Source organism: Podarcis melisellensis (assembly GCF_964234715.1).
Source record: "Podarcis melisellensis genome assembly, chromosome: 3".
NCBI lineage: Eukaryota > Metazoa > Chordata > Lepidosauria > Squamata > Lacertidae > Podarcis > Podarcis melisellensis.
This window is the reverse complement of record NC_138530.1, coordinates 78,717,599-78,739,252: the sequence shown is the minus strand read 5'-3', so window position 1 is coordinate 78,739,252 and position 21,654 is coordinate 78,717,599. Positions and strand designations below refer to the sequence as shown.

General features: G+C 40.1%; 1 protein-coding gene across 2 annotated transcripts in view; it reads right to left on the bottom strand.

Moving 5' to 3' along the window:
- The window catches only part of MDN1 (midasin AAA ATPase 1), an 88,755-nt gene that overhangs the window by 55,547 nt on the left and 11,554 nt on the right, over positions 1-21,654 (bottom strand). For both annotated transcript variants that reach the window (XM_081905542.1, XM_081905543.1), the window contains exons 12-39: positions 21,193-21,288; positions 19,979-20,091; positions 19,527-19,675; positions 19,372-19,432; positions 18,603-18,808; positions 17,188-17,291; positions 16,389-16,533; positions 15,196-15,292; positions 13,697-13,810; positions 11,868-12,015; positions 11,606-11,716; positions 10,769-10,920; positions 9,342-9,520; positions 8,995-9,203; positions 8,307-8,453; positions 7,809-7,950; positions 7,553-7,687; positions 7,294-7,432; positions 7,050-7,188; positions 6,797-6,924; positions 6,436-6,571; positions 5,240-5,369; positions 3,415-3,648; positions 2,925-3,122; positions 2,143-2,351; positions 1,764-1,886; positions 566-763; positions 290-397 (exon numbers count right to left, since the gene is read on the bottom strand). In XM_081905542.1, coding sequence (XP_081761668.1) covers positions 290-397; positions 566-763; positions 1,764-1,886; positions 2,143-2,351; positions 2,925-3,122; positions 3,415-3,648; positions 5,240-5,369; positions 6,436-6,571; positions 6,797-6,924; positions 7,050-7,188; positions 7,294-7,432; positions 7,553-7,687; positions 7,809-7,950; positions 8,307-8,453; positions 8,995-9,203; positions 9,342-9,520; positions 10,769-10,920; positions 11,606-11,716; positions 11,868-12,015; positions 13,697-13,810; positions 15,196-15,292; positions 16,389-16,533; positions 17,188-17,291; positions 18,603-18,808; positions 19,372-19,432; positions 19,527-19,675; positions 19,979-20,091; positions 21,193-21,288 — 4,050 coding nt within the window. The remainder of the gene's footprint in view (positions 1-289; positions 398-565; positions 764-1,763; positions 1,887-2,142; positions 2,352-2,924; positions 3,123-3,414; positions 3,649-5,239; positions 5,370-6,435; positions 6,572-6,796; positions 6,925-7,049; positions 7,189-7,293; positions 7,433-7,552; positions 7,688-7,808; positions 7,951-8,306; positions 8,454-8,994; positions 9,204-9,341; positions 9,521-10,768; positions 10,921-11,605; positions 11,717-11,867; positions 12,016-13,696; positions 13,811-15,195; positions 15,293-16,388; positions 16,534-17,187; positions 17,292-18,602; positions 18,809-19,371; positions 19,433-19,526; positions 19,676-19,978; positions 20,092-21,192; positions 21,289-21,654) is intronic.

Below are 21,654 nucleotides of genomic sequence, written 5' to 3'. Positions count from 1 at the left end.
AAGTTCTGTCTGACATAATAGGCAACAAAAAATGAAATACAAACCCAGTCTGCAGTGGCTGTTATCTGTGGAGCCCAGCTAGTTTACATGCCACTGCAACTCCAGAGTTGAAAATGACTACAAATGAAGTTTGTCTCAATACATGTTCAGATGAAACTGTGACCAGCTTTTCACATAGTTGCAGCAGTCATTGGCTTGGACTTGTGGGGACAGTCACCAGAACCCTGAAGTCCCTCTCCTTAAGAAGACCATTCACATCATCAAGAGGAGTTTCAGGAATTATACTTACCATGTTGTTAAATTCAACCATTTTTGCAATAATCTTTTTATCAATAGCAGGAAACAGGGTATTTCCAATGTACTCCATGTCTGCGGATGAGAGAGGGTCCACGAAAACCTACATCAATATAATTAAATGGGGTGGGAGGTGAGACTCAAGTATTATTTTTATGTAGACACAGAAAAATGCACAGTGCGCTTGCAAATGAAATAAAAAATGATTCCATTTAGAAAGGAACTGCAAGGAGGACAAGAGAAATAGTTTTAAATGACATTATGGACTTGCCTGTGTGAATCTGTTCAGAAAAGATTTGGGCAACCCCTTTCTGCCACCTCCTTGCCTGTAGGGATTCTGGCATCCAAAGATCTTTGTTTTCTTGTGTTGCACATGGAAGCTCATTCCCAACTCAGGAATGTAAATCTCTGCCCGATGGTCAAAACAAGCATTCAGGCCTTCTAGTACCGACTGAGAAGCCAAGTTCAGCTATTTGAGAAAAACCAACAGGAAAATTTATACTGCCCCTCTTCTTCACAACACACACTTTTGCCCACAAAACACCTTTAAATCTATAGCAAATAAGCAAAAGTACTGTAGTTAGCTCAGGAAAAGTTAACTTCAGATTAACACAAATGGCCTGGTTATTTAGCTACTCTTTAGGCTTCAAGCTCCTTTTGCACAACTCAAAAGAGCAACAGCATAGCCCAGGGACGCCCAACTCCCAAAGACTGTGATCTACTCACACTATAAAAAAACTGGCAATGATCTACCCATTGTTGTTGGATGGACCAAAGTTGTTGGGGGGAGGGGGGGAGGAGATCACTGAGGGGCCTGAGATCTACCAGGATCTACCAGTAGATCATGATCTACCTGTTGGACATGCCTGGCATAGCCTAAAGGTAAATACAACTGTGAAGTCAATGAGGCTGTCAGAATCCACCCAGATGAATGCCATTGCTCAGGGGTAGAGTAGATACCTTGTGTGCAAAAAAAGGTCCCAAGAGTCAATGGCTAGCATCTTCAAGTGGCACTGTTTGAAACCCTGAGCTGGATGGACCAATATTATAAAACCACTTCCTATGGATTCTATTAAGAAAGTGTTGATTTCAAGCTAATTCAGCCCTAAGACGGCACTTAAAAGGTGAGTAGTAGTTTTAATCTTCTGTAAACTGCAGCACATCCATGACACAGAACTCAAGCTGTTTGTCCACAAAATCGCCTTCTGTAACTGCCACCCCAGAAAAAGCAAGTGTGTGTTCTCCCACTGGAAAACTGAAGATAAAATCTGAGCAGCCTCTTGAATAAATGGGAGCAGCAGACTGTTCCAGGATACTTTCTCCACGTAAGGAGAATGCACTGTTAACTTTACCATGTTGGGATAAGATCCTTTTAAAGCCCCCAAACAGCAAACTGAGACAGCTAGAGACCTCATTTTCCAAAAAAGGAACGAAAATCCTTTTTCTGTGCTACATTAAGCTGAACTCACCTCATCTAATACAATCCAGTGTCCAGCTTTCAATGCTGCAAGCAAAGGTCCATCACGCCAGGCAAATTCCCCTCCTTTGCCCCCTTCAACAGGTAAGTCTGTGCCAAACAAATCTGTGACGTCCTGGATCAGAAGGAAGAAAAGTCAAGGTTTCCAAATGCATGTGAAACAGGAAAAGGAATATAATGCTTCCTCTTATAATTAATCAACAATACACCCCTTATTAAACTTACCTATTTCTAAGCATCTTCCCCCTCCCCAATCAATTAGGAGTATTCTCAAGATTTGTGAAAACTTAACACCTGTTAACTTGCAAGTATAGACTCTCACATTCACAAGTACAGGTATTTCAGTGGAGACCACAGTAATCCCTACCTACCGTTTGCTCAGAAAGATTGATTCTAACAAGGCAATTTCCAGAAGCCTTTGCCAAGGCTGCTACTAGGCTGGTTTTCCCAACACCTGGAGAGCCTTCCAGGAGAATGGGCTTGTTAAGTTGCAAGGCCCTTAACAACCGCTGTGCATTCATTGCTGTAGTTCCTGCATTTAGAGCGTAGTCTGAGACATTGTTCTTCTGGTAAATAGGGCCTACAGCACAGAGAAAGCAAATAAAAAATTAATTAGATTACAGGGTAAGATGATCAACATTTTTGCTCCAGTGAAATTACTAGCTCATCAGACAGAATAATGGTTCCAGATCAACATTCATCTTGATGCAGAGGGATTTTCCTCCAAAGTTTTGTTTTTTGTATTTTTGCAATCTCCTCTAATCTCCCCTCTTTTTAATGGGTGGTGCAGGCTTAGCTATATTAAGCAACGGCACTCCTGTCTTAACATCTGAAATACACAGAATTATGATACTTAACAATTCTAACTACAGATTGTGGAGTAAAATATTTGAATGCTCCACCATTAAAGCTCTTAAAAACTCCATGCATATGGAAAGCTAGCACGCCAGAGCGAAGTCTAAGCTAAGTGCCTTCATCTGAGAAAAGAGCATTCAAGCACTCAATTAGAAATGGAAGGGTCTTGGAAGGACTGTAACAAATTATTTTTTCTGCATGTTTGTCATCTCTCACGCATTCGGCTCTTAAGTCATCGTAAGCGGCACATCACCATTCAAATTGTACAGCAGCAGCAATACCACCAAGAGTTCCTTGCCTGTTGGTATGAAAAATGGGTGGATTCCTATGTGGTTCTCCATCCAAACCATTTCCCTTTCCCTCTTCAGGTCATATATTTTCAGCTCATTCTTCTGAACCTCAGTGAGTTGCACTACTTGGGAAATTTTCCCACACAAATATTCCAGGCATTTTTCACGAGCCAAAGCAGCTGAGCCAGCCGAACAGGACATGGTGCCTACATAGGGGGTAGAGGGAGGAAGAGATCATAGTTATATGTCAATGGTGGAAATGAACATATAGTTAACAGTAAGATATGGCCAAAATCTGTAGACAGGTTGTAATGCACACTCTGTAGCACAAACACTATACATTGCTTGCATGCGTCTTGAGACTGTTTACTATTTTTGTTCCAAAATGACAAACTTGCTTTAAACCCTTGCGTAGTTCTCATCCAGGGGTTGAGGGACCCCCTCCCCAATAAACGATCTGAACTATTCAGAGATAAAGCAAAGAAACTGAAGACATACCTGAACCTATTCCATCTATGTACACCAGACATGCGGCATGGACAAATGTTGTCACTGGACAGACGCCAAAAAGCTGGTGCTCCTCTGAAGAACTGGATAGTTTGTCTTGCACCATAGCATTCATGAAGCTGACCCACGACAAAACATCCCGGATGCTGAGGATACAGTGGTGTCCAAATTCTTGATTGGTCAGCCACTCTATGAAATCCATCATGATCCCTGCAATATCTGCCCCTGGGAAAGGTGATTAGATGGAGAGAAGAGAAAAATTCTTAAGACACAGACCTGAAACAGAATATGTTTTGCAGTAATTCACAATGACCCACAAGGGATGCAGAGGCCTCTGTACATAATTTTTGCAAGATAACTGAAGAGAAGTGCTTAAATGTTTTTACATAAATATTTGCAAAATTAGAAAGGGTTGAATGCTTTTAAAAAAAACCATCCACAAGTAAATCGGCAGATGCAAAATTCAAAACATGCTTTGATCCTGCAACTTCATTGGTCTCTTTGTCCACAGTGACTGAACTTTGGCCCAGACTATTACTTTAAGCCTAAGAGGACAAACATTCATCTTAATGCAGAGAATATAGCCAAAAAGAAAAAATAAGAGTGTATGTTTCATCAGCACTACTTATTTTTTCATCCTTCATTTAAAACCTTGGATAATAAAGAACCTAAGTCAGACTTGTATAACATGCACATATATTTGGACTAGAACAATCCTTAGATGTTCAATTTGCAAGAGCTTTTTCCGACAGCAACTTACAGCTGTGTTCAAATGAGGTCTCTGGTGACAATATGCATAGCAACCTCTGCCTATACCACAGAATCTAGTCACTGAATTCCAAACTTTTTTTTATCCCTTTCAACGTACTAAGAGCTCGAACTGTTCTTCCTTAAATCACTGTCCAGGCAATGATAAAATTTAAGCAAAAGGAAACTGATCTTGCACTTAAAATGACCCCAGTATTATGCAAATATATTTCAATTCCACAATCTAGGTTTATCAAGTATAGAATTTGGAACAGACAGCATCTGAAACATACTCAAAGGTAAGCACTCCTATATTCAATTTGTCATACTGGCAGATAAACATGCATTGGACTAAATCTCAAGTGAAAAATTGCAGTGTCGCAAGATCACACCCGTTTGCAATTTCTGTTATCTGCTAGTCGCGTCTGAACAACAGGTAAGTGGTACCTTCAGTCTGTGCCATTTGTAGCAGGAGTCCCATGGGACTTCTCCACAGGAATATTATTCAGCTTAGAGAAAAACCTATGGGCAGCGTTTAAGAGAGTGAGACTATTTCAGAACCGCCTGAACTAACTTCTTAGCTTTTAGAATCTGAGAGAAGCTGACTTGCAAGAACAGAGGGTCTTTTAGAAGGAAACCCCACTGGGACACAGAAACGGAGGAGTGCAGGCTGGTTACTAGGGAGAAAGGTACTCAGAAGTGATTGCAGACGTTTTTCAGCAACAAAAACACTTCACTGGTTTTGAAACTGCTTTGGCAGTTTCATAAAAGTCTCTTTTGACTGTTAACATCTTTTCTGTTCTTTCTTTTTTCTATTCTCTTCCTGGCCAACAAAGGATGAAAAATCCTGCCTGAATGTGATTAAACCAGCAGAGCATGGCAGCCCTAAAACTCACTAGAGTAAGAAGAGAAGGCTTTAAGGAAGAGGGGAGAGGTGCTTCTTAATCTGGCCAACACTGGCATGTGACCCTCGTGCTGAAAAGGTCTCCCATTACTGATATAAGCAGAGCGACACCCAGAGAGAATAAGTAGGTGATGGAGTTGGTGAACAAATACCTCTGATATTTACCTTTGTCATTCTGTTTGGCAAAGCAGAGTCCTGGATGAAGATTATGGTTTACAATTTGCATTAAATCCATACGGTTGTTACTTTGCGGACACCATATTTCTGTAAATCTATTACGCAAGGCAGGCGACAGCTATGGGCAAGAAAATATTAAGTGCAGTTATTATGAAGGGAACTGCTCAGAGGAAAATTTAAGAATCCTCAAAGAGGATTACTGGGATAAAAAGAGAAAATAGAAGAATTATAAAACGAGGGAAAACATATTGCTACAAATAATGTGTAAGAGAGTATCAAAAAGCACAATAGGTTAGAATAGTGTGTGTCAAAGAACAAAACTGCATAAAAATGAGTTTTACTTTTTTAAAATGAATGTTTTATTAGACCTAATTTAGCCTTAGAAAAACGATTTACTCATACTTGCAGCTTAATAGTCTTGATATTTTATGACATTCTCAGAGGAGAATGACATTAATTCCTGCCCCTGAAATTCCTAATAGTCTTATAATATGATCTACTACAGGATCCCAAACCAACCCACACTTCTTTATGCTGCATTTTCTTCATCATCACTAATTTTATTAATCTCAACCATTTCCACATTTTTCCGATTAATTCTATCTATCTAGGAAATAACACATTTACTCAGTTCCAACAATCAACAATCAAATTAGCTGTCAGAGCTCCATGTGGAGCTAGGTCGGGGCAGGGAATCTTTTTTCAGTCTGATGGCCACCTTCCCCTGCAAAGGATCACTATGTGGTGAAACAAATGAGATATGAATTTATACTGAAACAGCTTTTCCTAACCGTTTAATATTATTTTAGTACTCTTTACTCCTTGAAATGTATCCTACTTGACTTGAAAGGCCTGGTAGTAAGAGCTTTCCTGTCTCTTCCTCCCTGTGGTAATTAGGTCATAAATAAAAGAACTGGGAGTGTGAAAGTGTGTGGTCTTTCTTACAGATAAGGGCATGGGGCTCCCAAGCAGCTGTAGCCTGCGAAGGACAGCCATGTGATAAGGAAAATGTAACTATCAAAGAGCCTGGGGTCCGGGAAAGGTAGGATGTGGGACTGGTTGCAATGCCTTACAAGCTTCTAGAAAAACCCTAAGACTAAGTCGGAATAGGCATTTTTTTCATTCCTAAAACCGCAGGTAATTGAAAGTGGCGGCCAGCACAGAACGGTATTTTCTTACATTACCTCTTTCTTCCCAAAGTCGCCGCCAGGATTCATTGTGGCTAAAATGCGAAACTTCTTTCCTGCAGTCAGCAGTTCTACTTCATTGTCCTCACTGGCTTTTTCAGCCAACACTAGCGTCTTTTCAGTTTCAAGGACGCTGAAATAAAACCACGTTCTCAGTATTTGCTCTCGTTAAATTTCCAAATATCCATACAAAACACTAGAGACCTGCCTAATCGACAGAACCTTTGCAACTCTTGTTGTTTAGAAGAGCAGCAAGAATCAGAAGAAGCCAGCGAAAAGTTAAGATTTATCCAATTTGCATTTGTGAATGACACACCAAGGCAACAGACTAAAAAATGTCCAGTTTTGAAGTGCATACCTATTTAGTCTTTCTAGAACAGAATCATCCGCCAATGAAATCTCATCCATGAGAAAAAAGCCATCCTCTCTCATTGCTAAGACAAGGGCTCCATCATGCCATTCAAACAGCCTAGAACCATCAAACTCCTGTTTGAAAGAAAAGGGGAAAGTCTGATCAAGTGTGTGTGTACATACATACATACATTTACAGACACGCACTTGGTGGATTTTTCAAGCTCTCAATTATATCAGGCACCATAATGCCATCTTACCTCATCCTTTGATCTCTGCCTGACAGGTCGCAGTCCACCCAGGAAGTCAGAGGTCTCCATGTGCAAGTGACAGTTCACAGAATGTAATTTCCGACCAGCCAATGCTGCAAATATCTGACAAATAGTAGTTTTGCCACACCTGCATAACAAAAAGTTTGCAGTCAATTAAACTCCAGTGACTTGTCTGTTGCTCTACGCAAAAAATAAATAAAACTAATAATGAATATATTGAAGACTGGTTTACCCTGTGTCTCCAACCAGAAGTATAGGTTCACCAAACTCTAATGCTCGGCCTGCCAAAATGGCAAGCCTTGTCATCCCTTGAGTCCACACAATGTGACTGAATTCATCGCCCATTATTGATGTCCACCTAGATGCTTTAGCTGGTTCAAAGTGGTAATGGGGTTGGGGAAGGAAACAAACAAAACAAACAAAAAGAAATTAATTAGCTTTAGCCAAACATTAAATCTTCTTTTATTATTGTTATCGTTTTTCAAATTTACCCATTTGCTTCTTTACGCTTTCTTCTGAGAAGAGGCGCTGAGGATGCAGCTTTCTCTTAAAGTGTTTTTCAATGACTGTTTGGATAACGTCAACTTCTTCTTGTTTCCTGACCCTTCCTGCCAGAAGCATAAATCCTAGTAACAGAAAGACAACAGTTTATCAAGATGTTCACCGCTTTTGAAAAATGGTTGAAATGTGGCTACTGAACTGGACACAATGGCTGTGTAAGTTGAAAAGAAACGAGTGGAGACTCACCGTCATTTGCTAAATGCTGAAGCCAGTCATACTCCTTCTCCATCTGTTCTGCTAATCGGTACCTTTCGGCCCAGCGAAAGAGATCCCGAAGGGTAATGAAGCCATGCTTGCCTGCAAACACTGAGGAACCTCTGCGATAAGACTAGATTTAAAAGGACATAAAAGTAAGCATTCATGATCCAACACAATTTTCTGTACCCACAACTGCATTTTCCACTACTCTTGCAATGCCTACCCTCCTTACCACCAAACCTCCTAGTTGTCTTCTTAGCATTTATTTGTCCAAATTTCACCAATATTTCAGTAATGACCATCAGTCCCCTGAGCCAAACAAATTCTGGTAGGTTGCTATGTAACTCAACAATACCCCCCCCCCAAAAAAAAACCCCAGAGCGAATAAATGTGTGCGCCTTGAGTATAAGGCACCAAACTACAACTCGGGCTCAAATGACTTCTCTATTCTTTTCTCATTAAGAGAAAAAAGATTACTGTCCGTACCTGCAACTCCAGCATGACTTTGACAAGTTTACTGCAGTACGAAGGTGGAAGGTGGCATCTTTTGTGCAGGATGGTTTCTAGCTCTGTACTTGGTAGCTCATCAAAATGCAGCTCCACAAATCTGTTCCTGAAAGCTCTGGACAATACCTTAAGACACACACACAAAAACCACCTGTCAAGTGTTAATCTACTGAGAAATTCACACACACTGAAAACTTAACACGTTTCCCACCCTCAAACAGTCAGCTAGTATTTCATGGCCACTGAACATGGTCATACTTTGCCCTCTTAATTCCCCCCCCCCGAAGATTTCTGTGCACGTCTGCAAACAGTGGGGTTCTCCCAACTCTGTTGACACCTCTCTCTTGTGTTTGGATGGTACCATTTTGGATTGGCAACTTGTAGACTGATTTCACTACTGGTTCTGGATATGCTACAAAGACGAGAGCGTTTGACTAGGAGTGGCGAAGACTCAGGTTCAACTCACCACTTAGTTATAAAGCTCACTTGGTGATCCTAGGCCAGTCTTTCACTCAAACTATTACTCAGCCTAACCTACTGCACAGGACTACGGTGAAAGAGAGAAATCACATATGCCACCATAAGGTCCTTGAAGAAATGGTGGAGTGTACGTGTGAATAGCATATCAAAAGAAAGCCAGCTTCATCTGAGGAAACTATGTATGTACCTTCCTGCCTCCATAGAGCCCTGGAGGATTCTGTGTAGCAAAGAGCATGAATCTTGGGTGAGCTTTGACTGTTTCTTGGGTTTCTGTTATGAACAGCTCTCTGTTGTCATCCAATAATCTGTTCAGGGCCTCCAAAACATCAGTGGGTGCCAGGTTGAGTTCATCCAGGATTATCCAGTAGCCCTTTCGCATAGCATCAATGAGGACACCTATGAAGCATTTACAGAAAAAAAGAAATAAATGAGTTGCCCACTTGAGGCAAGCCAGGCAAGCATCTGTTTGAGCAAGTAGGAGAGCCGGCTGGCAAGGAAACACCGAGTGATTTGAGGTAATAATCAAAATCCTACCTTCCTTAAATATCAGCTTCCCAGATGGATCTGAAGTATAACAGCCAATGTATTCTTGGATGTCAGTATGTTCATGATTGTTAATCCTAACACAATGGTTCCCAGTTGCAGCAGCCACCCAGCGTATTAAACTGGTTTTACCAATGGATGTGTCTCCTTGAATCAACACTGGATAGGTTCTTAAAAGAATTAGAAAACAGCCAAGTTATATGTTGTGTTCTATGGTGTTGAATTATTATTATTATTATTACTACTACTGTTATTACTACTACTACTACTGTTGTTGTTGTTGTAAGAAGCTACAGTGGTACCTCCGTTTAAGAACAACCCTGTTTATGAACTATGCAAAACTGGAAGTAGTGTTTGTGAACTTTACCTCAGTCTAAGAATGGAAGCCAAATGGTGGAAGGGCACTGGCAGCGGGAGGACTCATTAGGGAAAGCACGCCTTGATTTAAGAATGGTTTCAGTTTAAGAATGGACTTCCGGAACTGATTAAGTTCGTAAGCTGAGGTACCACTGTACCTGATTGGCTTCAAGGTCTTTTTACAACATATATTGATTAAGAGCACTTCCAGAAATGAGACTTGGGCTTCCTGTTGTGTTGTGTGATTAAAAAAAGAAAAGTTCGCTGAAGTTCAGAATAAACAAGTCAAAGCTAGGGACAACCGACAACAGTATTTGTGCTTCTTAATTGTCGTGTTATACGCCTCCTCCAGCAAATGTCTGAAACTCAAACTACATGTTTATTGTAGTCGTTCGCTCCCATGGAGCAAAGAGACACTTTTGTGTATTGTACATACTTGTTAAGAGTCTTAAACACTTCAAAATTCTGTTTTCTTAAAAACAAAACAAACAACTGCTTACATTCCTCACATTGCTAATATATACTTGGAAATGTAGGCTGTCATCTTGTTTGCCGCCTGTTAGCAAGAATGCAAAAACAAGGTGGAACGTAAGCAGCCCCAACTCAGTGAATTTCAAGTCATGATTTCTAGGCCCATATACGTCAAAATTTGGCCACGTAAACAATTCACATCATGGGATCTCCAAAAGCGGGATTCCATAATTTCAAAAAGACTGAAGAACACGTATGGCATAGTTTATTCCGGAGTCATAACAATGCTCCAGAAATTATTCCAATTACAAGCAATCAAGAACAGATGTAGAAAATATTTTCGTGCTTTTCTACAACAGTTAGAGACATTTGTCAATTGCTTATATATTTGCAATACTGTTTTCAGTTAATATTTGGCTTTTTGCAGTACCTGTAAAATAAGAACATTACTAAATAAAAAAATTCACTGTAGCCACAATTCAAGGAAGTATGCTCTCAGGAACAAATAGCAAGTGATTATTTTATTCTCACCAATCAAAATTAAACTATTTCCAAAGGAAAGAAAAAGGTACAGCTGAAGTCCAACATACCCAGCAGATACAACTCTGACGATGTCTCTGAGGTTAAGTTTAACTGAAGCTGTGAGCACATAAGTCTCATCCACAGTTGGTTCCATGTCACCAATCGAAATCCAGTATCCCTCTACCTTAATCATTCTCCCTCCTTTAGGCTCTGGTAACGACTAGAACATTACAGAAACAAAACCAGCTTGTTATGAACTGCTATCTCCGCATAATAATTCTGTTTTTTGTTTAGCTAAGCAACACATTCTTAGAACACCAGAATACATGTGGTATTTCCTTCATATGTGAGATGCAGAAGATTATCACACTCTGGTTATGGTATAATACACCAAGCAAGCACAGAGTCTACACCTTACATGGATTCAGCATTCCTGTACAGTAAGTGGAATTTCATTATAGGATGCTCCTATGGAGATTGGGTGGGGTGGGGGTGCGGAGGGAGCATTTTGTCAATTTCTACTTTCTCCTGCAGACCCGTCGAGATGGATCGGGGGCTTTCGAAAACAGTGTGAAAGGTACTGCTAGGGTGTATGCAGATGAGATCAGTAACAATTGTCTTTCACCTTCCTCCAAGTGGGAGGCTTTAATCGATGTCAGTCCATTCAGCAAACATTCCAGGTGAAAATGGGAAACCCTTGATTTAATCCAGGGTGGGTAAAATTAAACTCAGAATTCAAATTGAGTTTTGTTCTGTTTTATGTATTTTATGTCATACCCCAAGCAAATTCTGAGGAGTAGGGGAGAACTCAATCTGAGAACAATTCCATTCAGACACACACACACACACACACACACACACACACACACACACACACACACACAAATAGTTAAGAAATTACTTGCCTGCTTGAGGATGCTTTTCACATTTCCAGACAGAATATGCTGACATATTAGCCTTTGAACAACAGGGTAAGAACTTCTGTCAAGCTGGGTGAGAAAACCCAAGCAAAAGCCCTATTGAGAAGAAAACAGATTTGGTTTTTTTTAAAGTAGCTAGTTTCAAATAGATTTTAATTGCTAACGCCAGAGAATTTCTCTCTCTCTTTGTCTAAAGACAAAAGGGAAGAGAGAAGGAAGTTTAGGAACAGAGAACAAAGATAGTCACCTCATAAAGAGAGCGCTGTATGCTGCAGCATGGGTTGGATGATGCAAATCTCAAAGCTCTGCAGAGAGTACGAAGGCTGTAATGAGGTCTGTGGCCTGTCCCATCTACCAGTTTTGTTTCACACTCCTTTCTCACAGACAAATAAAAGCTGCAGAAGCGAAGGGTTATATATATGAAGCATATTTTTCATTACACTCATTTTTCTACCATATTAACAGGAGTTAATTTATCTAGGGGCTTGATACCTCAATGTGCTGCGTAGTTCCTTTTCCTGAATAAATATTGTCTCCTTCAGGATTGAATAAGGGTGCAAAAGAGATTTCACTCCATATTGTTGCTAACCAACCCAGGTAAGGCTCAGTCTATATATCACATATCAGTCTTCCAGAACATCTGGTGAAAGACTACAACTCCCATGAATCCCAATCAGCTTGGACAACAGATATGATGGGAGGTGCAGTGTAAAAACAACCTGGAATGCACTAGGTTAGAGGAAACTGCCATAAAAAATAAGCTCAATTCTAAATGTCTGTGCCAAGCCAAAATGCTCTCTTGCCTAGAAGTGGAGCACAGCTATGAAAGAGCAAGGGACAATCTGTATGGGTGTAATGATTGGATTCTCCTCCTTTAGGCTTCATGTTGTATATATGCGTAAATTAACCATATATCATAAAAACACCACAGGCTCCACTGTGCCTCATTTTTCCAAAAGGAAACACAGATCCTGCATTTATCATGTATGGGACCCCTGGAATCTCACACCACTCAAAGAAATTGGACTCGTGTGTTGCAGTATATATAGAGTGAGGCCCTCTATGAGATAGTCCCTAAATATTCAGATGTATCTATTTAACAAAACTCATAAAGAAAACTGTAAGCATTTTATAAAATATAACATTAAAATTACTGATAATTTTATTTAGGTATTTAAGATATATCAATATCAAAATATTGAAAACAGTGGTTAAAGATAAATGCTTTCCCCTTCATATTAATCTCACCCCAGCCATAGAAAAATAAAGTGGTGCAATACATTATCCAATAATAAATAGTTTTCTAAAGAAATTAAAGTCTTCAAACATGAAAATTCCTCAGGAATTTCAGGAGTTAAGAGTTACAATGAACTTTTGAACCACTGTCAAGAGAGAAGAGGGCATCCCTGTTACGCTAATGTAGAATAAAATTGAAATACTCAAGGCTTCTGATTAAAATTTATTCAAATATTGGGGCTTAGAAAAGCAGGGAAAAACCCATATATATTGACTGACAGTGATATTGGCTAAGACAATGACACTGAGGGAGTGCAGCTCACACTCATTTAGTAAAAACATGGAAAGCAAGTGGAATGCACATCTGGAATCTGGTGCACAATTTAAATAAATTATTTGACGTTCTGAACTGCAATGAGCTCAAAGAAATGGCAACTCATAGAGGAAGTTCAAAAGGCAGAAAAGCGCAATCTCAACTCTTAATTCCCATCACCGTCAGCCTGTGTATCCAAAGGTCAGGGATGATAGGAGATGTAGTGCAGCAACTTCTGAGGACCACAGGTTAACTACCCCAGTTTCAGAAATACCACACTACAAGTCAGTGCTTTTTTTCTTAAAGAATGTTTAGGGGTACTCTCATTTTCCTACTCATATTGAAATACTGTGCCTTAATGAGGCCAAACTTAGATTCACAAAATGTTTAGGGGTATGCGTACCAGTGCATCTCCCATCCCCCTCAGAAAAAGCACTGCTACAAGTTAAATACAACAAAACTTTCCCAAAGACTCCCTTATCAGATCTTACAATTTATACAATACTTTCTGTTCGTCAAAAACTTACTTTACGATTCCTTGCACTACGCTCTTGCTCACATTCAGCCCTTTCAGATAATCCATGATAAGAATCTGCAAGTCTCCTTCATTTTGTAACTCTTCTACGTAAAGTTCAGTGAACCTACAAGACAACATTACATTGTAAAAAACCTGTCTGCTTATAGATACCAAAGTCTGATATTTGATCACGGACCCCAGCCTGTCGACATCACAACCAATTACAAATGTACTGAATTAAAGACTAGTAATAGAGTAACAATAGATTACGACTGGACCTAATAGTCAGGGGTCCCTTTACGTTTAATAGAGTACCATTCGGTGAAAGCTTCAGATTACTTAGAAATCACATAATTCAGCATGCAGAAAGTCCCAGGTTCAACCCCCAAGAGCTGTAATTAAAAAGGAGTCAGGTAGCAAGCCTAGGAAAACATCTGCCTTTGGTCTTGGAGCACTGCCCCCGCCATCCCCAAACCTTTCTAGAAGGTTGGGGAAACCCCAGAACAGATTAGGGGGCACACAGAGGAAGGGGGGGGGGAGATGTCCTGCCATGCAAGCAGAAGTCATTCTTCTCACACAAAGGACCACTTAGCGCCACACTGAATACAACCCCAAAAGTTAAAACATACCATTAAAAACAACATGCAAAAATGTTTAAATTGCACTTCTATTGGCTTATCTGAGCATTAGTTGTTTCTGGAAAAACATAGACCTTTTATCATAGGTAAATTTTGGAATCCTTTCATCTGCTATACACTCAAACCTAGGATACTGGGTTTACTATGATATTGCTGCTGAATTATTTTGAGCTCTGCAGGGGCAGTGATAACACCATGCATTTGTCACTGATGTCACACTGTCCGTAAGTCAAAACCTGTTGAGCAATTCAGTGGGGAAATGAAAGTGCAATTGTGGAATTCAGTGCCTAATGAACACTTGACAAGCTACCATCAGCTCTTGCTTGCCTAGCTAATTTGGACTGCATGGGCTATGAAAGATCAAAGTGAGCATAAAATCCACTCATATACCCAACCAGCCTTTTATCCAGCTGTTTTTGTAGCTAACATGTAATGCTGACAATCAGAAGATGGCCAACAGAGCAATGTAGATCATTTTCCTTTTATCTTTCCCATGAGACCACTATATAATTCTAGTATCCAACTCTGAACCTGATGACATAAAGGACACTTGAAGACAACTGCAGCTCTCAAAGAGAGTGTGCAACGTCTATTATTCCTGAGATTGGCAGCAAAAGGTATTTTGTAACATAGCAGCTTACCAGAATGCTTCAGCTATAGCAGGGATGAGGATGGGGAGTTAAGAGTCTTAATACAAACTGGCTGGCCACAGGTCCCTCATATCCCTAAGCTACTGCATGCCAATCAGAGATGTATGCAACAGACCAAAAGAAGTACAACATTCTAGGCTACTGAAGGCCAAACACCTCAAGAGCTACAAGTTGTTCTCAGCTTTAAAATGGTTTTGTAAAAATGTACATTCTGTATCTACCTGTTCCGTATTCCTGGAGGGAGGTTTCTTTTGCCAACATCAGTAGCTGGGTTCATGCAGGCAAACAAACGAAAATTTGAATGACGTACCAGGGGCTCTACAAGAAAAAAAATGCACAACCAACAAATTACAGCGCTGTTTGGCCCCATAAAAACAAATGAAGCATACAAACAAGAAAGCATGAAACAGCCATTTAAGGAAAATTAAAAAAACAGAAGTTCAAGAAGCAAACAGAAAAACTCATACACAGCCAATTGGTTGTCCTAGCTGGTAAAAACCTACTCTCAAACTTCAGAGGAAGCTATCCTTAAAAGCACAAGATGAAAACTGCATCTTCTATCTTAGCAAACAAAAGGGTCTTTTTTCATAGTCCTCTGGAACTTGCTGTTCTTCAAGCTAAGGGACAGCATGGGCAAGGAATTGAAATTTTCTTCTTCAGGAGAAAACTCCCACATGCTAATCTCTTAAGTTATCGGGAATCAAAAGAGTGAAAAGATAGTATTACAGTGGTACCTCAGGTTAAGTACTTAATTCGTTCCAGAGGTCCGTACTTAACCTGAAGCTGTTCTTAACCTGAAGCACCACTTAAGCTAATGGGGCCTCCTGTCGCTGCCGTGCCGCCGGAGCACGATTTCTGTTCTCATCCTGAAGCAAAGTTCTTAACCTGAGGTACTATTTCTGGGTTAGTGGAGTCTGTAACCTGAAGCGTATGTAACCCAAGGTACCACTGTATTCAGATGTGAATTTTTCAGCTATCAGTTTACAGGGCTTCCTAAAGTGGTCAACGTTGACCCACGGGGTTTATGTGACTGTGCAGAAGGTGACATAGGTGTGAAAAAGTTTACAAGATATAGTGCAGAGAAATTAATTAGGCTCTATGAGCATCAGAAATAAAGGGCTTGGATATTTAGAGATCAGCACCTCCTATATGAATAATATAATCTTTTTTTTGCAATTCCTCGTAATGGTGATTATATTGTGGATTATATACTCAAATTTCTTGAGTTTATTTCATTTACATTCCTAATATTTTGCTTTTGGGTCTGATGCATCTTTATATGCTCATCTATGGGTCAATGAACTTAGATGACTTGAAACCATTAATTTCAATCTCTCATTAAAAAATAGGGAACTGAAAAAATACACCACTGCAGAACAGGAAAACTTACTGCAACAAAAACCAAAAACAATACCTGTGTCTCCTCTATCCAGCAATATCAGTGAACCAGATAATCCTTCAAGTAAACCACTCAGACACTCTAAAGTTTCTGCTGCTGCCAAATTGATCTCATCTAGTAGAATCCATTCTCCTTTTTTCACTGCTTGTGCCAAGGTGCCCTAAAAAAAAAAAGACAAAAAGACTCAAAATTACCATTTGAAAGGCATCTGGTGCTGCCCTCTATTTGGATTATGTTTTGAAAACTGCATTTATAGTTAGAGGAATTAGATAATTCCACAGTGGTATAAGCAGAATTCCATCTTTTACATTGTTTTTAAGCAAGTTGGTGGGGTGGAAACTCCTCATTTAATTAACTGCTTTTGCCCTATAACAGTTAAATATCTGCAAACCCCTCCAAGGTGTTTCTAGTTGTACCTACTTTTTTTTACCTAGCACCAAACCCTTTGCAGCATTAACTTTTTTCCTCAATGAGGACTCATTCTTCCTGGCTTGCAGAGGAAATCTATCTCACCTTCATTTTCAGCCAAGACTAAGGGGAGTAAAGGTGCTCATCACACAAGGACATTAAGTGAAACCTGGCTAGCCTGAAATCAAATGACCGCCTCCACATGCAAAAAAAAGAAGAAAAAAAAACTTTGTGTATGTATGATCCACATCACACATTTGAATGCACACTGCTTCTTGCAAAGAATCCTGGGAACTCCAATTTACCCCTCACAGATCTATAATTCCCAGCACCTTTAACAAACTGCAGCTGGAACCTTATTTCAATAAAGTAACTTTAATATGCATCTTATGGACAAAAGGACTACCTCTACAAATGCAAAAACTAGCGCATTTTCTGTCATCTTCATCTGTTGTTTTGCATGATCTAAGCGGATACCAAGTTCTTCCCACTTTTCCTTCAATGGTGAGCCTAACAAAAAAAAAAGGCAAGCTATAGTAAACGTAGGGTAAGATAAAAACATTCAAGTTCATGAAACCACGTAATAGAATTTGTCATAGTGCAAAACAACTCTGAATATAACATAAGCCGATCTGAAGAGAATTAGTCCAGTTATTCCAACAATCACCTTTAGACCAGTGATTTTATGCAATTTAAATCCTACTAGCAGAACAGGGACATTAAAATGAATGAACTGAATGAGTTGGAATTCATTGGACTGAGTAATGTTTGTGGTCAAGTAATGCTCCAGTCATTTGTAATGCATCTGCAATCACCTCCTCTGTTTAAACAAAGGAATGCTTACAAATCTGTTATTTTTATTGAACACATCTGGATTCAGCCTTAGGAGGCTAGTTACTTAAACTGTATCTCTTTCCACTTCAGAGCAGTATTTTATTTTTATCTTTATTTATTTATTAAATTTCTGTACTGCCTGTCAACTGAGGACCACAGGATAGTTTACAATATGAAAACACAAAAATACGAAACATAGTAACAAACAAAACAATAACCTTCCCCCCTTTCACCTTCCCCTTTAAAATGCAGTCAAGCTTACATTATTATTATTATTATTATTATTATTATTATTATTATTATTATTATTAGGCTGGGATAAAGTTTGTACAACTTTAACAAGACCTTCACCTCTTCAGTCAAAGATGATGTGCGAGAATGTTTAATTCTTTCTGTCCTTTCATCTGACTGTTCATTAAATAGTTCAGGAAGGCTGAACTGTGACTCCCAAGCATCTCCCACCCAAGTCACTGATCAGATCCATACCCACTAAGCTTCAGGAATGATATTGGATCATGTATCAGAAAATGCTATTTTCTACTGCAGAAAAATTGCTTTTTTCCCTCCACTGCTGATCTCTCCATATTTGAATTCTAGGGAAAAATCACACCTAGTACATTGGTACCTCTGATTATGAACTTAATTCGTTCCAGAGATCCGTTCTTAACCTGAAACCGTTCTTAACCTGAGGTACCACTTTAGCTAATGGGGCTTCCCCCGCTACGCGATTTCTGTTCTCATCCTGAGGTAAAGTTCTCAACCCGAGGTACTACTTGCAGGTTAGCGGAGTCTGTAACCCGAAGTGTTTGTAACCCGAGGTGTTTGTAACCTGAGGTACACTGTATCTCCCTTGCCAAATGCACACTGAAGCACAGTCCACCCAACTTTAAGAATGCAAGTTCCGCTTAAATCTCTCGTTTTATTTATTTGATTTCTACCCTGCCCGTCCTCAAACAGAAACCCATTTTAAGAACTTGGAAGTCTTACCATTTTCTTTAGCTTCCTTATTAATGGCAGATTTGTGTACATGCTGCATCAGCTTGAGAAGATCATGCCAGCGCTTCTGTCTGTAACATGTCTGGATGTGCCCCAAGAAAGTCTGGTTTTGTTTCCTGGAAAACGTCTGTGCAAAAAGCTCCTCAAAAGACTCTCGCAAGGGCAACCAAATCAGTTTGTTATCCACCGGCTTATAGCTGTAAATTGGGCAAACAGTAATGTGTTAACTGAAAACTCCGGCAGCGACATGTGGCAAGATCAGGCTCAGTACGATCGGACAAGGTGAAAATCAAACCAGCCTCAGCGGATCTGATAACAGATAAAAGGTGAATCTGGTGGCCCCTGCACACCATTACTAAACAGATGACTTGAACATGCTGAAAATTAGAGACCGGCTGAAACATATAAGAGAACCTACCCTTTTTTTCCCAGGTACACAAAATGTCAAAAATTTCATCCCACAGCTACATGGCACCGCTCATTCCAACATCTCTCCCTGCCCCAAGACTGAACATTCCCTTTTCCTTGTTCTACTTCCTTGTACTTGTCATTACCCCATCCATGGAATCCCACACCCCATTTCATGTCGCTCTATGTACTTTTCTTTTTGCCATATGGTTCTCTATTTCTGAATACAGTAACTCTTATGAATGGGGTCCATGCACACTTCTACTAAATACAAGATCTGAAGTCACGAGTGAAAAAAATGATTTGTTGATGCAGTTGCCAACAGCAATTTGCAGAATTATTAGACACTCACCCCCCTAGGAGATCTGCAGTATCACTCTGCTGATTCATGTTGATAACCCTCAAACGGTGCCCTTGGAAGAAATAAAACACAGAAAAGACACTGAAGCACTTCTCAAACCTTTTCTAGAATCCTGGTCAAAGTCCCCGCATTATACTTCATTTTACCTGTAATGTGGGCCAGGTATTGAACAGTAGATGTTTTGCCTGTCCCCGTTTCACCCACCAACAACACAGGCTCTCCTTTGTCGACACACACAGCCAGCTGCTCAATTAATACGGATGATGGACGAGTGGGAGCAAAGGTCTGCTTTTTTCTGCCAATACATGAAAGGGTAAAATCTTCTGTTAGCAATACTCTAATGCTATGTGCTAAGCATCTCCAAGTGCATTTGATTCACTAATTCTACAAATATAATCTCTCTCTATTACCAGGTTTCAAAAAAACACCTCAATGAGACATTAAAAATGCTGGCACGGAATTTTAAAGTTACAAGCACATTTAAAAAGTGCACTATTGTACATCAACCTGTAAGCCATCTGGTTGAAGGGTGGCTTAGTAATTTTAAAATATAAACAAACAAACAAACAAACAAACAAACAAACAAACGCATCAATACCTTTGCACAAGAAGTGCATGAATTTGCTTCCGTAAGAGCTGGACTCTTCCCACAGAGACCTCTTGCTCCCTTATTGCAATTTCTGGTTTGTAAAGCTGACAGTAGTATTCAGTCTAGAGTAAATAAATAAAGAGCATACATACTGAACTCAGCTTACTAAAAAGAAACACATGATGTAGTCCTTTGTCATATGCAGTTGTGCAATACAGTGGTACCTTGGGTTAAGTACTTAATTCGTTCCGGAGATCTGTTCTTAACCTGAAACTGTTTTTATCCTGAAGCACCACTTTAGCTAATGGGGCCTCCTGCTGCTGCCGCGCCGCCTGAGCACGATTTCTGTTCTCATCCTGAAGCAAAGTTCTTAACCCGAGGTACTATTTCTGGGTTAGCGGAGTCTGTAACCTGAAGTGTATATAACCTGAGGTACCACTGTACAACTGAAAGTTAAGACACAAGTCCAGTTTGCACATCACAGTAAGGCATAGTAAATAGTGAATTGTGAATGTGCCTTTCTGGGTTGTATGTCCCGCCCCCCCCTCATGATAGCAGGGAGCAGACAGACCACAGTCCCTGCTTAGCATTATGTCCAAACCAGAGGCCATGATTTGCTTTGCTTCAAACCATGATCAGCAAATCAAGAACAACCTCAGCTACAGCAATTTGCCGGGCACAAAACTATGATCCCTCATTTGAATGTAACACTTGCTTCCTCCAAGTGTGAGTAGACAGGATTCAAATGACCAAGATCACCATGGTTACAGTGAACTATTAACTATGGTGATGTGAGAACAAGGCCTTTGGGCTGTATTCAGTTGTTACATGAACAGAAGTCAGCTCATGCAACCAAACTTTCTCTTTCACTCCTCCTCCTCCTGCTGCTGCTGCTCCCCCCTGCAGTCACTTTTCCCCTCCAAAGGGTTGGGTGCCTCCTTGTGAAGCCTATGGTTGCAGCAGGAGGGAAGCTGCTGCCTCAAATCAGGCAATGGAATCTTGCACCAGTGGCGATGTGCATGTGCATGATCCCTACACCCAATTTCAGCCATGTTACACGTGGCTCTCTTCTTTCAGAAGAAAAACAAGAGTGGACACTATCCAGTTAGATCATTTAATTATTTCTTGGCAGTGAAGGAGACATGAAACTATTTTTTTCCTCCTTGACAAAGGGGTATTTATTGCACAATACAGTATGTGTGCGAACTCTTCCTTATGTCTACCTTATGCTTGGAAATGTTCAGTTGGCTTCCAATGATTTCTGCCATCTTCAGTCTACTTCCTTGCTTGGACAGCATAGCTGTGAAACAATCCAACGCCTGTCAAAGTAGAGTGGCAGGAGGGAGAAACAGAGAGACAGAATTCAAGCTAATTTAATATTTAATCAGAGGTTCTACTTTTCTTCCATACTTGAGTTCACTGTAGTCAAAATATACAACTGAGCTTCATGCAATGTATCGCTAGTATGTCTCCACGAGGAAAACAAGAGGACGAGCCAATTCAGACATTTCAGCTCTCTTCATAATGGAATTCCTGGTGTAACAGCTGTGGGACCTGGCATGTCCCCAACGACAGCTGCCTCTTCCTAGTGCGATTTATGCAACCATTCCTGTGAATCCCCCATTGTGAAGCAGCAGGTCTAGTTAGATTGACCCTCAAGGAAAATTTCCAACACCAGAACCAGC